Genomic DNA, 17,247 nt, shown 5'->3' on the forward strand with positions numbered 1-17,247 from the left:
GTCAGGTGTTTTCAATCAATGGGATGACAATCAGGTGTGAGTGGGCACCCTGTTTTATTTAAAGAACAGGGATCTATCAAAGTCTGATCTTCACAACACGTGTTTGTGGAAGTGTATCATGGCACGAACAAAGGAGATTTCTGAGGACCTCAGAAAAAGTGTTGTTGATGCTCATCAGGCTGGAAAAGGTTACAAAACCATCTCTGAAGAGTTTGGACTCCACCAATCCACAGTCAGACAGATTGCGTACAAATGGAGGAAATTCAAGACCATTGTTACCCTCCCCAGGAGTGGTCAACCAACAAAGATCACTCCAAGAGCAAGGCATGTAATAGTCGGCGAGGTCACAAAGAACCCCAGGGTAACTTCTAAGCAACTGAAGGCCTCTCCCACATTGGCTAATGTTAATGTTCATGAGTCCACCATCAGGAGAACACTGAACAACAATGGTGTGCATGGCAGGGTTGCAAGGAGAAAGCCACTGCTCTCCAAAAAGAGCACTGCTGCTTGTCTGCAGTCTGCTAAAGATCACGTGGACAAGCAAGAAGGCTATCGGAAAAATGTTTTGTGAACGGATGAGACCAAAATAGAACTTTTTGATTTAAACGAGAAGCGTTATGTTGGGAGAAAGGAAAACACTGCATTACAGCATAAGAACCTTAACCCATCTGTGAAAAATGGTGGTGGTAGTATCATGGTTTGGGCCTGTTTTGCTGCATCTGGGCCAGGATGGCTTGCCATCATTGATGGAACAATGAATTCTGAATTATACCAGCGAATTCTCAAGGAAAATGTCAGGACATCTGTCCATGAACTGAATCTCAAGAGAAGGTGGGTCATGCAGCAAGACAACGACCCTAAACACACAAGTTGTTCTACCAAAGAATGGTTAAAGAAGAATAAAGTTAATGTTCTGGAATGGCCAAGTCAAAGTCCTGACCTTAATCCAATGGAAATGTTGTGGAAGGTCCTGAAACGAGCAATTCATGTGAGGAAACCCACCAACATCCCAGAGTTGAAGCTGTTCTGTACGGAGGAACGGGCTAAAATTCCTCCAAGCCGGTGTGCAGGACTGATCAACAGTTACTGGAAACATTTATTTGCAGTTATTGCTGCTCAAGGGGGTCACACCAGATACTGAAAGCAAAGGTTCACATACTTTTACCACTCACAGATATATAATATTGGATCATTTTCCTCAATAAATAAATGACCAAGTATAATATTTTTGTCTCATTTGTTTAACTGGGTTCTCTTTATCTACTTTTAGGACTTGTGTGAAAATCCGATGATGTTTTAGGTCATATTTAGGCCATACCAATTCAATTAGTTGGTTCTCGGAATCGCCACTTGAAGAAAATGCAAAATGAAAAAAAAAATCAAAATCAAACTCCCGCCAGCAGAAAAGGTCATGTGACATGAGGTCACATGACGTCGAAAACCAATCAAATCGCCCCTTTCACTTTCGATAAAGACTTGTGGAGGAAACATGCTTGTGGAGGGGAGTCCTGCAAAGCCTGTGTTTGTAACTGTTAGGATATTCAGTGAACAGAAGCGTAAAATCTTTGACAGGTGTGTTGAAATTCTGTTTACTGGTTTGCCTGTATTGTTTGGTCTATTTCCACCGCTAATTTTACCATCGGAGCATTTTTTTAATTTAATTTTTATTTCGCCCGCTCGCTTCATATTTTCCCTGAAAAAATCCGAGAACCAACTAATTAAATTGGTGTGGCCTTAAGGCCAATTTATGCTGACAACGCAGTCCTCGCAGAAGGTGTCGCAGATAGCGTCTGCGTAGCCCCCCCACCTTCGCAGACGCTCTGCGCGCACCTCCCAAAAATTGTGACCACCACAGAAGCCTCGCAGAGAAGAGGGCTCTGATTGGTCCACTCTACATCCGCTGTACACGCACTTCCGCTTCCCTACTTTCCCGGTTTGTTTTGTTTTCACGACCGCCATTTTTAAAAACACGAGCGAAGATGGAGCAGCACGAAGAGCGGTTGATCGAGGAAGTGAGGAAGTACGGACATCTATACGACTCCAGTTCTAGTCATTATAAGTAACCGGAGGATAAACACTCCACTAACCACACCCACCAACTACTCCTAGCGATTTCACGCCCCCTTGCATTGTGGCGGTGAATAACATCGCGCACGCCTATTACTCCCCGCTCAACGATAAATTACAACTGTCTGCGAAAAGCTATCTGCGAAAGCCTTGTCGCAAGAGCATGCAGAGGCCTTTATGCAGAAAGATAGAAAATTCTAAAGCAGCGGTCCCCAACCTTTTTTGCGGCACGGACCGGTTTGATGTCAGACAATATTTTCACGGACCAGCCTTTAAGGTGTGGTGGATAAACTGTGGTATTTTCTAAATATAGTAATAAACGTGAATCCACTGTGTACTCGTATGCAACTTTATTAGCAGCATCCTCGTAACATCGCGTCAGCAACATAACATGAGTAATGTCCTCTCTCCAACATTCTTGGTCGCTGAGATAAGCGTCTTGACATGCATCAAGAGCAGAGCATGTGAGCAGAGCGGACGAATTTTGAAAAGAGCGCGGAGCGGGATTTTTTTTTTTTCAAGGATGGGAAGGATGGAGCGAGGCAATGGCCCGCTCCAGTTTCGCCCCGTTACCGCTCACATCACGAGTCTGAAGCATGCCCAACGTGGCTCAGAATGAACGACAGCGGTGTTTGTTTGCCACCTGCGCTCCGCCTGCTCATGATGCGTTTAGAGGCGGCTCGGAAAAACGCGTTTCCACGTGTTAAAAATTAATTAAGTGGTTGTAATGGCTGTAAAAAGTGCGGGGGACAGAGGGCAGAGATACGGGAAGTGCTCCGCGTCCGCTACGCACATGCGTGCACATATTTTTTGAGCGAGCGTGGAGTGGAGCGGGATGCAATCTTGGTGGAGCGCTGAGCGGTAACGGGCGAAGCGGCATGGTGCGACATTGAGCGGGGAGCGAGCGGAGCGACCACCTCCGAGGACCGAAATTCTCGCCGCTCCACTCCGCTCACATGCTCTGGTCAAGCGTGAGTTATAGATGGATGTAACGGAGAGAATCCGGTCATTTTTCAAAATCAAACATCGTTCAGACTCAGATAATGAATGAAACGGAAATAGTGCAGGTTATTTATTCTTTCTGTGTGGCCCGGTACCAAATGACCCACGGACCGGTACCGGTCCGCGGGTTGGGGGCCGCTGTTCTAAAGGGTTCACAAACTTTCAAGCATCACTCTATGTGCCTGCCAATTTCCATGTAAATAACTTGGAAAAAAAGTTATGAAGAAAAATCATTTGATCTCATTGGTTAATGAGGCCCATTTTCGACCATGCGATCCTCCTACAGAATATTACAGCAGTTTTCTAAAAATTAAGCCGTTTTTTCAATCTTTGATTTGCAATATCTCAAGAACAGATAAACATATTTTAAGTCTGTAAAAAGTATGCTGTTCAGCATTCAATTCTGAATCCAATGAGGGCATTTTCATGCAATTCGGATTGAATTTGAATTTTCACCTGATATGCCTACATGTGCCCGCTTTTGTGCCTTCCAAAGCCACGCCCCCAAAATACATGCTTAGGCTGGAGTGTCTGAATGCAGGTATACCAGCTGTACCTTTTTGTTCCAATGCTGGTGCGTCACATTGTTTTTTTGTTTGTTTTTTCTCTTGCGGATACAGTGCCTGAGGTGCCACCGAGATGCCCCAACAACTGCCCTTAGATATATACGTGTGCTTTGAGTAAACAGGGTCTCTGTTGCTTTCTCAATACATGATTTTTTTTTTTGTTGTTGTTTGCAGTAATCACACATACACTACAGAAAAACACAATAAAGCTTAGTCGAAATATTAGTCGAAAAATACACAGGCATATTCCTTTAATTCCTTTCGAAATATCTTCCATCATAGATGTTTTTAAAAATTCAGTCACAACAGAGTGCACAAGAAGTGGGAAGTAGGAAATAGAAAGCAGGAAGGAAGCCTTACCTTTCAGAGGGTCCTGCTCAGCCCGGATGATGTCGATCAGAGAACTCTCCAGTGAGTGCATGTTCAGACTGTCATACATTCTGTTCCGATCCTGAGATAGACGCAGAGACGGACAGGGGAAAAAAAGAGTCAATATTCCAGCTTATACCACAGCGCTGATAAATTCTCTATTCTGATATGTCAGAAGGTGTTGATTAATTTTATGTCACACCCAGAGACTTGTGTAGTCGCTGTATGATTGTATAAATGGATTGTTTATTTGACAGTTATTCCACAAAATCGAGTCGTACATGAGCTGATAGCCGATGAGGAGCGTAGCACTGAGTCGGCAATAAGCCATGTACGACGAGATTGAGTGGAATAACTGCTTTATTCTATTCACATTCACTGGATTTTGAGAAACGGAGCATTTTTATTGTTAGTTTTTGCAAATTTGATAAATAAAAACTTTATACAAAACATCCAAAAAAATAATTTCCACTTAGAACGTAAACAAACTGGCAAAATGACAGTAGCAATTCGTGAAAAATGCTATAATAATAATTCTTGAAAAAAAAACTATCTTACCATCAAATACTTTAATTCCATATTTTGTTGCTTTTTTTTGTATTTTTTTGGGGTTTTGTTTTCAAGTAGAGTTTTTATTTCGTCCTCGGTTGGTTCAGCAACACGTGCCGCCATTTTCTTCTTCTTCTTTTTTTTTTTTTTTTGGCACTCGTCAAACCAACTTAAAGGTGCGTTACCGCCACCAACTGGGCTAGAGTGTGGAGCAGGAGATATTGGGGGGAAAAATATATTCTTTTAGCTATTTCTGTTTCTTTTAAATATTTGATAAAGTGATATATCTGACTTGATGCGCTCTGCCATTTTGTTTTTCTCTACACACGGTATATGAGCCGATATCCTAGTAGTAGAGTAGCCAATCAGAGCACACAACTGCTCATATCCATTGAATGTGGACAGAATAATACTTGATATGGTGACATTTTCTTGTGTTGAAACACTTAGTTACCATTTATGGAAAGAGTCTCCAGCGCCAGTGCTTGAAAACAGTTAGGTTTTTTTCTTGTACACTTCAAGAGATTGAAAAGTTCAGAGTTTGTGAGAGAATGACCGTTTATTGCTGCTATAACGTATAAGTGCTAACAGAATCTATGTCCCACAACATTAAACATAACTATAAATGGACAAAAAGTATGACATGTCCTTCTTTAATAAATAGAAATTTGTAATAGTTAACAAATTGATGTGACATAAAATGAATTAGGAACTTCAAGATGTGCTGTTACTCCGCTCTGAATTTCAGAAATGACAGGACTTTAGTGTTGGCCTAGTGCATGCTGGGAGGTTCCTCCTGTGTTGGTTCATGTGAGTGATGTGTTTGTATAACCAGTACTGAAGTGGATCCCCCTTATTCCTGGAAAACGAGGTAACCAGGAAAGCTGACCTTTAGAACTCACTACGAACGTGTGTGTGTGTGTGTGTGTGTGTGTGTGTGTGTGTGTGTGTGTGTGTGTAGAACGGATAACATCTCTTTCTGCTTTGCTGTAAATGTCAGAAGGGCATCCTGAGCTCCTCTCCTGAAAAAAAGATTTTCCGCAGATGTGTGTGGACAGTGAGGGGAATGTTTACTGCACACTCATGAGTCTCAAGGAGAATAGGACACACACACACACATGCACACACACAGAGGACTGAGTACTGACATACTGTATCTGGGAACATATGCACCTGTCAAGTATAACTGTAAATATAACTTTAGCACTTGGCCTGCTTCCTGCTGTAGCTGTGTGTCTGATCATTTTACTGCATTTCCTGTGTCCCACTTTTCAGATTAAACCCTGTTCTGGATTATGTTACACTGTCAACAAGGACCGGCTGCAGGGTTGCAAAGTTTCCAGATCAACTACTTCTCATAAATCGCACAAAAACAGCCTGAAGCTAACCCAAAGGTTTAAGTTTGTTTCTCAGTCATTGTATGGGAACCGAGGTAACCGTGGTGCGTGCGCATTTCTAATTCACAGGTATTTCTCATTTTGCAGTTTCCCTCAATATCCATGAGGGAAAAAGTGATGCTTGCAATTTTTTTTTTCATATTTTGAATGTTTACTTGGCATTCAGAAGAAATCCGTTGGATGACTGGAGATAGAATGGAGAAATATGAAGCTGACTGATATTATTCCATCCATATTCACTGGATATGAGCAATCGCGCACTCTGATTGGCTACTCTACTACTAGGCTATCAGCTCATATACCGTGAGTAGAGAAAAACAAAATGGCGGAGCGCATCAAGTCAGATATATCACTTTATCAAGTATTCTAAAGAAACAGAAACGGCTAAATAAAAGAATATAGTTCCCCCCCCCAATATCTCCTGTTCCACACTCCAGCCCAGTCGGTGGCAGTAATGCACCTTTAAGTTGGTTTGCCAACAGCCAAAAAAAGAAGAAAAGAAAATGGTGGACCATCCTTGTGTCCGAAATCACTCACTTGTTCACTACTCCCTATATAGGGAATTACTGTATAGAGGACTATATAGTAAGCTCATTGATAAAATGAAAAAATGCTTTCGGACACTACTCCGTCGCGCTGGTATTTACGTCATTACTGTCGCACAATTAAAACGTGCCAGATCAGTCGGCTGGTGCGTTTTCAAAATAATAAATACATGAGTGTGTTTTTGTGATAAATCCATATTATACTGAGCGCATTTCCCACATTAATCAATACAAAGTTCCTGCATCTTTCAGTTCTTTTAAATCAAGGCTGAATACTTTCTTCTTTGCCGCTGCCTTTTATTAAATCAAATTTGAGACTTTTAATTTGATTTCTTTCAGCGTGACCGCAATGCATGATGGGATATATTGCTTTGGTTACTGACCATCGGTTGTACACTACTTTTTGTGATGCATTGTGGGATACTTTGAGTGCACTATATAGGGTGTAAACAATTCTCACTAAGCTTTCGGACAGCACTACAAAATGGTGTCCCCATGAATACTTGTGCCCTATATAGTGAGTAGGGAGTGATTTCAGACACAGGGCATGTTACTGAACCAACCAAGGACAAAATAAAAACTTTACTTGAAAACAAAACCGCAATAAATACACAAAAAAAGCAACAAAATATGGAATGAAAGTATTTGATAGTAAGAACGTTTTTTTTTTTTAATTTTCAAAGAATTATTATTGTAGCATTTTTCACAAATTGCTACTGTCATTTCGCCAGTTTGTTTACGTTCTAAGCGGAAATTATTTTGTCGGACGTTTTGTATAAAGTTTTTATTTATTGAATTTGCAAAAAATAAAAATGATTAACAAAAAAGTGTTTAAAAAAAACATGTTTCACATTTAAATTCTTCAGCGTATCCAGTGTTTCCCTTGATGACGCTTTACACACTATTGGCATTATCTTAACCAGCTTCATGAAGTTGTCACCTGGAATGCTTTTCAGTTAACAGGTGTGTCTCGTCAAAAGTTAATTCGTGCAATTTCTTGCCTTCTTAATGAGTTTGAGATCAAACAGTAAACAGTAAATAATAGCAATACAGTAAATAGCCCTATTCCACAACTGTAGTAATCCATATTATGTCAAGAAACCACTCAACTAAGTAAAGAGAAACGACATCCATCATTACTTTAAGACATGAAGTGACTTAATTAATAAAAAATAAAGAAAAAGCACTGAATTAGTAGGTGTGTTCAAACTTTTGACTGGTACTGTATATATTTGTACATTGTCAGAAACAAGATTCAGTAGGAGTCCATTTCTATCCCTCAAGATACAGTCTAGACTAATATACCCCCTAGGGCTCTTTACTGGACCTCAAGGTAACTATTACCCCTTTCTGACCAACAGGGAACGGGTTCTTGAACCGGTTCTGTTCAGGATTCTTTGAACCTTGGTGCCAGTTTTGAGTGGAACCATTGTAATCATGGACGCACCATGAACAGAAGGCGTTGTACAATACGCAACAGGAGTAAACAGTAGTCGCAAGATGGCGGAGTGCATTGATGACCTGTGAGCTTGTGTTGTATTACTGCTGATATTTGTTTTCATTCCATTTTCTCTGAAGATGTATCCTTTTCCATTGTGTTCTCCATTGCTGTGCTCTGCTTCCTCTCCAAACTAATGACACACCCACTGATGTTGTCATGGTTCCCAGCTGGAAAAACCAGCTATATGTTGGTTCCAGCTGGGAACCGACATTTCAGGTTCTGAACCAGTTTATTTTTAGTTGAAATGCTCTGAATGGTTCCATTCTGGTTTGGTGCACAAACCAGAATGGAACCCAATCCCTGTTGGTCAAAAAGAGGTACCTTCTTCAAGTCAATATGTTCCCAAGCAGTATATAAAGGGTACAAATAAGTACCTTAGAGCAGGGGCCATCAAACTACGACCTGTGAGCCGACTCCGGCCCGCCACCCCCCTTTGACCGGCTCCCCAGCCCCTCTGCCCCCCAGCACTTGAACCGGCCCTATGAGGCAATCCCCAAAAGTGGTCATGGCCTATTTTTTTAAATTGCTTTTTGGCAAATAATAACATGTCTGCATCTTGTATTTTGTTGATTTTATCAATTAAAATTGATATTTAGTTATAAAATGAACTATTCATATTTTCTAAATTTTCGTCATATGCTCGCGATCAAGCAGTGACAGGCAGCGCACGCGCAGAGAACTGTCAGTGTTCAGGACAGCAAAATGGCTAGCGGTAAGCGAAAAGCTGACAGAGAGTGCAGAGTTTTTAAAGAACAGTGGACCACCGATTATTTTTTCGTTCAGTGTAAGGACCGTGCAGTTTGTCTTGTATGTAAAGAAAGTGTGTCGGTTTTCAAAGAATATAATCTGCGTCGTCACTACGAAACCCGCCACAAAGAGTATGCTAGTTTGCGAGGGCAAACAAGAGAAGACAGGATTCGGAGGATGAAATGCGGACTGGCTGCACAACAGAATGTATTCCTTTGCCAAACCCAGATCAACCAGGCTGCTGTCCGAGCTAGCTATAAGGTAGCTCACCTACTAGCTACCCATGGGAAGCCGTTTACTGATGGGGACTTTGTTAAAGTATGCATGCTTGCTGTGGCCGAGGAGGTGTGTCCCGACAAGAAGGATGCGCTCAACGCAGTGAGTCTCTCCGCACCTACTATGACCAGGCGAACCATAGATTTGGAGGACAACGTGTATGACCAGCTGAATGAGAAAGCGTCAGAATTCGAGTTTTTTGCTTTGGCCATGGATGAGAGCAATGACGTGCAGGACACAGCACAACTGCTGTGATCTATTGATCTATTGCTCATATTATTATAATTTCACTGTTTTTTAAAATGTATTTATTTTATAGGCCTATTTATTTGACATTTATTAAGTGCTGCACACAATTATTATTAATATTATTAATAATATCAACAGGCCTACCTACAATTTATAATTTTTCACTCACCTTTGCTAGTGTCAATCACCTCAACTAGGCAGATGTTTCTTACCTTGACAGCTTTGATGTTATTTTTATTAGAAAATAAATAAATGGAATATCTGTGGTATTTCAAATTAAAACAAAGTGTGAAGACTCGATTACTACTTTTGCAAACCACTAGTAAAGATAAACAAATATGTGCCAGGAATCAAGTGTTGATCTAGTAGTGTGGATATAGTAGTGGGGATGGCTGTGCCAGGCTAGTAATCTCTACTACACAATAAATAGGGGTGTTCACACGGCAACTTTTACTCCGGTGTAGCACCGGGGCTGCCCCGGTAGAGCGTTCACACGGTACAAAGTTATACCGGTGCAGCCCCTGAAAGCTGCTTAAACCGGTGCAAATCTAACCCTGCTCGGGAGGTGGTTTAAGAAATTTACTCCGGAGTAAATGCTAGTTTGCGGGGCAGCACCGATATAAAATGGGACGTCTGAACGCTACAGGGGTAGACTCGCTACGCGTGAGGACAGTTGATTACATAAGGGTATTGCATAATTTGCATCCTGGTATTTTGCGCTTCCAAAATGGCGAATATCAACAACAACAGAACTGCGTGTCTTCCAGTGTTGCCAGATTGGGCAGTTTTAAGTGCATTTTGGCGGATTTGAACATATTTTGGGATGGAAAACGTCAGCAATATCTGGCAACACTGGTGTCTTCATCCACGTTGTTTTCCCGGCGCTTGGTGATGCCATGACAACCGGGAAAAAGAAGTACATTTTCACGCATGCGCATATTTCATTTCCGCATTATTACTATCGGAAATGATAGTAATAATGATAGGAAATGATAGTAATAAAAGGAAATATCAAAACTTTATTACTATCAAAGGAAATGATAGTAATAAAGTTTTAGCTACTATAACACGGTCGCAGAAACTGCCGTGTGACCGCAAGTGGGGCTGCACCGGTGCTAACACGCTTCTCTCTAGTAAGCAGGGTTGTGACGTGTGAACGCTGCGCAAAATTTACACCGGTGTAAGATATATCGCAACAAAATACATCGGTGCAGCATCGATGCAAATATGTGCCGTGTGAACACCCAATGAGGCCTGCTGGTGGTCATATTTGTCTGGGTCATACAATTCTATGTTATATAGCTGACCCGACCCCGGCCCCCCCATCACAGTCAGGAATGACAATGTGGCCCCCAGAGAAAAAAGTTTGGTGACCCCTGCCTTAGAGGGTACTGCCCCAGTGAAAAGCCGCTGTACCCCAAAGGTGCAATAATGTACTTTATTTTCTGAGAGTGTCGGAGTTTTCCTTTCAAATCGCAAAATTTGGGGGAAGATCATATATAAATCGGTGTCTCCCATAACCCGGTACAGAAAGTATGAACCGGAACGGGACGGTACATTACAATAGTGTTACGTTTTCTAAATATTCAGGGGTTTCATACTTAACATCTTATACTCACACGTATCACTGTCATGTATTCTTTGATTATCCAGTATTATTATATCCCGTCACATTGTATTAACGTTATATAAACAATATTTTCAATCGAAATTGATCTAAAAGCCCGGAACTCCAATTACGGACTATACCTCGGTGTGATGTCACAAAGAAATCCTGTGTGGTGGAACAAGCGCCATCTCGAGTAAAATGTGGTTTCACACTGATTGTGAAAACGCGGGTCATAAAACAGAAGCACAGCTCAAAAGAGATAAGAACTTGAAATGTGTACAATGCCAGCTGAAGAAACGAAAAGGGAGAGGTAGGGGAAGAGGCAAGAAATTGTAAAATAGATGAATAAATAGTAGTTAAGTTATATGTTTTGACAATAAAACAACTAAACAATATATTTTGTTTTCCTTCTAACTTGATCATACGTGACGGGACGGGTTCATCTCTAAATGCGGGATGACTAATGTAAGTAGCGATTAATAAAATGGTGGACGTGACGGATGTCTCTGTGAAACTGGAACAAAAAAGGTAAGATTATACATTATGTAAATAAATGTCACAAAAATGGTATTGCAGGATGGAACACTTGTTATACATGGGACGGAACAGCATATAAAAACCCGGAAGGCAAATAGAAGAAAATACGTGACACCACATTAAAATACGTGACGGTACTGTTCTGTCCCGTTCTCCTCTATAAATCAATCACACAACATGATTTTATTACGGTTTGCGGAAGTCGATTTACTGCTAAGTTTGCCACTACTTAATGCCAAAAAACCCCAAAACAAAACCATGTCTTAATTTTACGGAGATGTTGAGAGAGCCAAGAGAGAAACTGTGACTGAGTGTGTAGGCGTCTGTCAGCGCAGAGACTGAGCAAGCATGCACACAATAGATTTTTGTTTACTCAGATTTATACTTACTCTTCAAATATAATTTATGCGCTTGCAAAAGTCCAACTGCACGCTTAGGAATGTCCCACTGGCCCTAAATTTGTGGTGTTAAAATATTATTTCATGGCCGCAATATATTTGTCTAATTTGTGGCCACACCTTTGAAAAACATAACCACAAAGACACCTCCGAGGCTCTCAGTAGAGGAGCCGATCTAACTTGAAGTTCCAGGTGTAGTTTGTTTTATCTTGAGAGACAACTGGAACTGTGATGACAGTAAAAGCAACCATGTGATCATTACAATGCATGATGAAGCTGCAGGTTAAACTCAAGGTAAAATTAGTGCTTGGATTATCTTCAAGTGTTTCATGAGCAAGTAAAACTACTGACGTTGGGTAGGTAAGTTGACGTAGGTCAAAAACAAAACAAACAACCCAGAAAAAAACTAGATTTAACCAAATGTTGAATACCATACAGTAGAAAAAGGAAAGAATCTGTCCCATATGATCAGGAAACGTTAACTTAAATATTTTAACTTTTGAAATTTTGTTTAAATTCTGTTTTGTTGAAATTTTGAATTAATTTTGTTTCGATTCTGAATGCCATGTCCCTGAATACTATGACGTCCTGTTGGTGCCAATCTTGAGCAAGTACCAAATAGACAACTGGAGTCTTTGACAACCCTTACAAAAAAGAAGTTTATTCAAGTGTGCTTCGAGTATATTTCTTTTAAACTAAAAATAAAAGAGTATATTTTTAGTTTACTATTTTATTTACTTATCAGAGATATACTTAATAAAGTTATACATAAGTATATTTGGTTTATACTGAAAAGTATATAGAAAAGCCTAAGTATATGAAGCTTATACTTAAACTTTTGATCAAGATATACTTAACAAAAGTGTAATAAAGTATTAAAATATTTGTGCCTTATGTTTAAGTGTACTCGCCCTGTAGTTGTGCTTATCCTTTTGATAGTAGCCTATAAAATACTTATTTTTCACACATATTGGCTTCTTTGTGATATACGGCAGCATGTTTTAAATCCCATCTTTTAAACCTACATGCACCATAAGTTTGTGGTCAGCTCTGGGGTGGAATAGCTTAAGAGTAAACAGTGGCGAAACTTAAAGGAGATACGCAGAGCCTTTATTTTTTAAATAAATTTCTGAGTGGATAGTATCTCCATCCTTGACTCTTGTATGCTGCATAAATGGGAATAAAAAAAAATATATATTTTTCAGAGTTAAAATCGACCACAAAGTTGGCATTCGAGCTGCCCCGCTGAGCCAGCCAGCCCTGAGTGCGTGACGTCACTGCGGTAACCGGTTTTAAGGCCGAGGCCTTTTACAGCTATAGACCAAAGTCGTATCAATAAAAATTTATGGCGAAAGTAAGAAACACCGTTACCGACTTGCTCAACTAAGACTGATTTGACTTCAGTGATTGTGGGTTGACTCTCATTAAAACAGGATAGGTGCTATAACTTATGCAACGCACATGTACATGCATGCATTTTCACTGATAAAACGTAAAAGGCTAATTAAATAATCAGATGAACTGAGACAATCACATTCTGAAGCAAATTAAATAATCTTATACCGGTAATTTAAACATACAATCCAAGTTACATGTATTAATCTAAATGCAGGTAAACAACGTGTTGTTTTTGGTTTTTTATCCAAATGAGAGTCGGAATTATTCAGTAAAATGTGCAGAGCAGAGGAGAGACCACTTTGTAGGCACCCAATGTGCCCATGAACTTCTCGCAAAACATGTCCAAATCTTTGCAGTTTGAACATTCTTGGGCCATGAATGCAACATAAATCCACCTGCTGTCATGTTGCTGCACCGGCTAAAAACACATTTACGTGGCATGGCAATAAATGAACTCAAAATGGAGGATTGGCGTTGCAGTCAGCTCTGTGAGACTGATAGCCTTCCTGCTGTGACGTTACGGACGTCAAGGTCATTCACTCAGACCGCTACCTCTATGAATCACTTTAATCGTAAAAATTACTATATTAGATTTATTGTTAACGCTTAAAACTATTCCTGTGCCATTCTTGAGGTCTCAAGGCGTTTATAAACGATAGTGAAGCCATGGCTCTGCATATCTGCTTGAAACTTATCTTTTATGTACGTAGTGTTATTAACCCACAAAGAGACAGATAAACATTTCTCTTATTTTATTTGCCAACAAATTTGAAAACAAAGGTGAGAACATTGTGACAGACTTGAATCATACTGGCTGTCATTATACGCCGTCGCCAAAATACATCTGAATTTTTACAATTTCATCAAAAAACAAGCCAAATTTAATCAAAGGTTTTTTTTATTATTATTTCTCCTGAGTGGGATAATTAAATTTATTTATTTATTTATTTATTTTTCTTTAGAGCTTGGATGTCAATTTCAGTTGTCACTGCCATGTTTTTATACTTTGGCATTTAATACAATGTTGCTTTAAATTTAGATTTTTAAAGAAAATGAATATGTTCTTAATCCTGAGTATCTGTTATTTTGTGAATTCTTACCTTTATAACTTCATTGTAACTTAAGGTACAAAACACTTAAGTTGTCTACTGGTAGTGTGCATGAGGTAAGGGTTAGGGCTAGAAAACTAATAGTATACCTCGAAGGGTAATTGCAGTATACTTCAAAACTAAAAAGTGGACTAGATGTATATAACCAGTAACTAATAGTATATTTCCAGTATACTACACAGTATACTTTAGTAAACTAAAAAGTGGACTAGAAGTATAAAACAAGTAAACGCAGTATATTTCCAGTATACTATGAGGTATGCTTTTGTAAACTAAAGAGTGGACTACAAGTATAGAACTAGTAAACTATTAGTATACAGTGGGGCAAAAAAGTATTTAGTCAGCCACCAATTGTGCAAGTTCTCCCACTTAAAGATGAGAGAGGCCTGTAATTTTCATCATAGGTACACTTCAACTATGAGAGACAGAATGGGGGGAAAGAATCCAGGAAATCACATTGTAGGATTTTTAATGAATTAATTGGTAAATTCCTCGGTAAAATAAGTATTTGGTCACCTACAAACAAGCAAGATTTCTGGCTCTCACAGACCTGTAACTTCTTCTTTAAGAGGCTCCTCTGTCCTCCACTCGTTACCTGTATTAATGGCACCTGTTTGAACTCGTTATCAGTATAAAAGACACCTGTCCACAACCTCAAACAGTCACACTCCAAACTCCACTATGGCCAAGACCAAAGAGCTGTCAAAGGACACCAGAAACAAAATTTTAGACCTGCACCAGGCTGGGAAGACTGAATCTGCAATAGGTAAGCAGCTTGGTGTGAAGAAATCAACTGTGGGAGCAATTATTAGAAAATGGAAGACATACAAGACCACTGATAATCTCCCTCGATCTGGGGCTCCACGCAAGATCTCACCCCATGGGGTCAAAATGATCACAAGAACGGTGAGCAAAAATCCCAGAACCACACGGGGGGACCTAGTGAATGACCTGCAGAGAGCTGGGACCAAAGTAACAAAGGCTACCATCAGTAACACACTACACCTCCAGAGACTCAAATCCTGCAGTGCCAGACGTGTCCCCCTGCTTAAGCCAGTACATGTCCAGGCCCGTCTGAAGTTTGCTGGAGAGCATTTGGATGAGAGTATTTGTTATTGACCAAATACTTATTTTCCACCATAATTTGCAAATACATTATTTAAAAATCAGACAATGTGATTTTCTGGATTTTTTTTTTCTCATTTTGCCTCATAGTTGAGGTATACCTATGATGAAAATTACAGGCCTCTCTCATCTTTTTAAGTGGGAGAACTTGCACAATTGGTGACTGACTAAATACTTTTTTGCCCCACTGTATAAGTTTACTTGTGGTATACTTGCAGTACAAAATAAAAAATACTAGTTGTATATTCAGAGTTGACTTCTCTTCGACTTAAAGTATACTTTTTATAAACTAAAAATGGGCCAATTTAGTCCCAAGAAGTATTAGATTAGTTTTCTTACAAGTATACTGTAAGTACATTGATATCAGTATACTTGGTACACAAAAGTATACTTAAGGAAATATACTTTAACTTTACTTAAGTATACTTAATAAAATGAACTTGAAGTATATTTCTTTTTGGTAAGGGAATAGATGAGCGACTTTGTGCGATTACAATAGAAAAGGTCACACTATTTGTTGCAGACATGACAAGAGAAATAAAAAACGCAACACTTCTTTATGCACTAAAAATACAACCACCAGCAGCTGAACGTACCACAACCCAAGCCAAGGAACCAGCCAATCTGAAGTTCAGCTCATGTTGAACTAGTTACTTCCAAGAAATACTGAGGAATTCTGCTTCCCAGAGGGATGAACGCTATGTCACATGTTAGCTCCCTCTCAGCAGGCGTCTGCATGAATAACACCAGACTACAGCAGCCATGATCTTGATCCCTCCTCATCAGCATTGACCCTCAGCTTTAGCACACATCCATGGGGAAAAGCTCACACACGCTGAACATATGGAGTATGACTCTTACTCATTCTTAATCGTTCGCTCTACACAGACCACACGCTGAACCCATGAACAATACTGCGTGTCTGGAAATTTTTCAACCAATCATTGGAAAACATATTCTCCAACCTCTTGGGGAGGAAAAAAACAAAACAAAAAAAAACAACGTTTGAATGGAATGGGAACCACCACCGACTTGGAGATGTTCCAATATCCATATGGCGCACATGCACAAAATCCCAGTGCAGATAAAAAGGAAGCCTATTTAACCTATTTAGCCTTAAGCTTCCCACAGGTAGCCTTGACACGGCGTCCTCGTTTTGTCTGAAAGAGCTGCTTAAATAAATTTTGCTGAAGTAAAATTGAAATTTTTACATTACCACTAGTGTATCTTTTCACTTCATTGCCTGAAAATAATGCTCAGCATAAGAAATACGGGTTTTATTTACACAAACTAGCCAGTGTCCTATTATTATATACAGTGGTGCTTGAAAGTTTGTGAACCCTTTAGAATTTTCTATATTTCTGCATAAATATGACCTAAAACATCATCAGATTTTCACACAAGTCCAAAAAGTAGATAAAGAGAACCCAGTTAAACAAATGAGACAAAAATATTATACTTGGTCATTTATTTATTGAGGAAAATGATCCAATATTCCATATCTGTGAGTGGCAAAAGTATGTGAACCTCTTCGATTAGCAATTAATTTGAAGGTGAAATTAGAGTCAGGTGTTTTCAAGCAATGGGATGACAATCAGGTGTGAGTGGGCACACTGTTTTATTTAAAGAATAGGGATCTATCAAAGTCTGATCTTCACAACACGTTTGTGGAAGTGTATCATGTCATGAACAAAGGAGATTTCTGAAGGCCTCAGAAAAAGTGTTGTTGATGCTCATCAGGCTGGAAAAGGTTATAAAACCATCTCTGAAGAGTTTGGACTCCACCAATCCACAGTCAGACAG

General features: G+C 39.7%; 1 protein-coding gene across 3 annotated transcripts in view; it reads right to left on the reverse strand.

The window, feature by feature from the left end:
* cpeb2 (cytoplasmic polyadenylation element binding protein 2) overlaps window positions 1-17,247 on the reverse strand; it is a 78,301-nt gene that overhangs the window by 37,430 nt on the left and 23,624 nt on the right. For all 3 annotated transcript variants that reach the window (XM_060937687.1, XM_060937686.1, XM_060937685.1), the window contains exon 3: window positions 3,996-4,086. In XM_060937687.1, coding sequence (XP_060793670.1) covers window positions 3,996-4,086 — 91 coding nt within the window. The remainder of the gene's footprint in view (window positions 1-3,995; window positions 4,087-17,247) is intronic.

Source organism: Neoarius graeffei, chromosome 13, assembly GCF_027579695.1.
Source record: "Neoarius graeffei isolate fNeoGra1 chromosome 13, fNeoGra1.pri, whole genome shotgun sequence".
Taxonomy (NCBI): domain Eukaryota; kingdom Metazoa; phylum Chordata; class Actinopteri; order Siluriformes; family Ariidae; genus Neoarius; species Neoarius graeffei.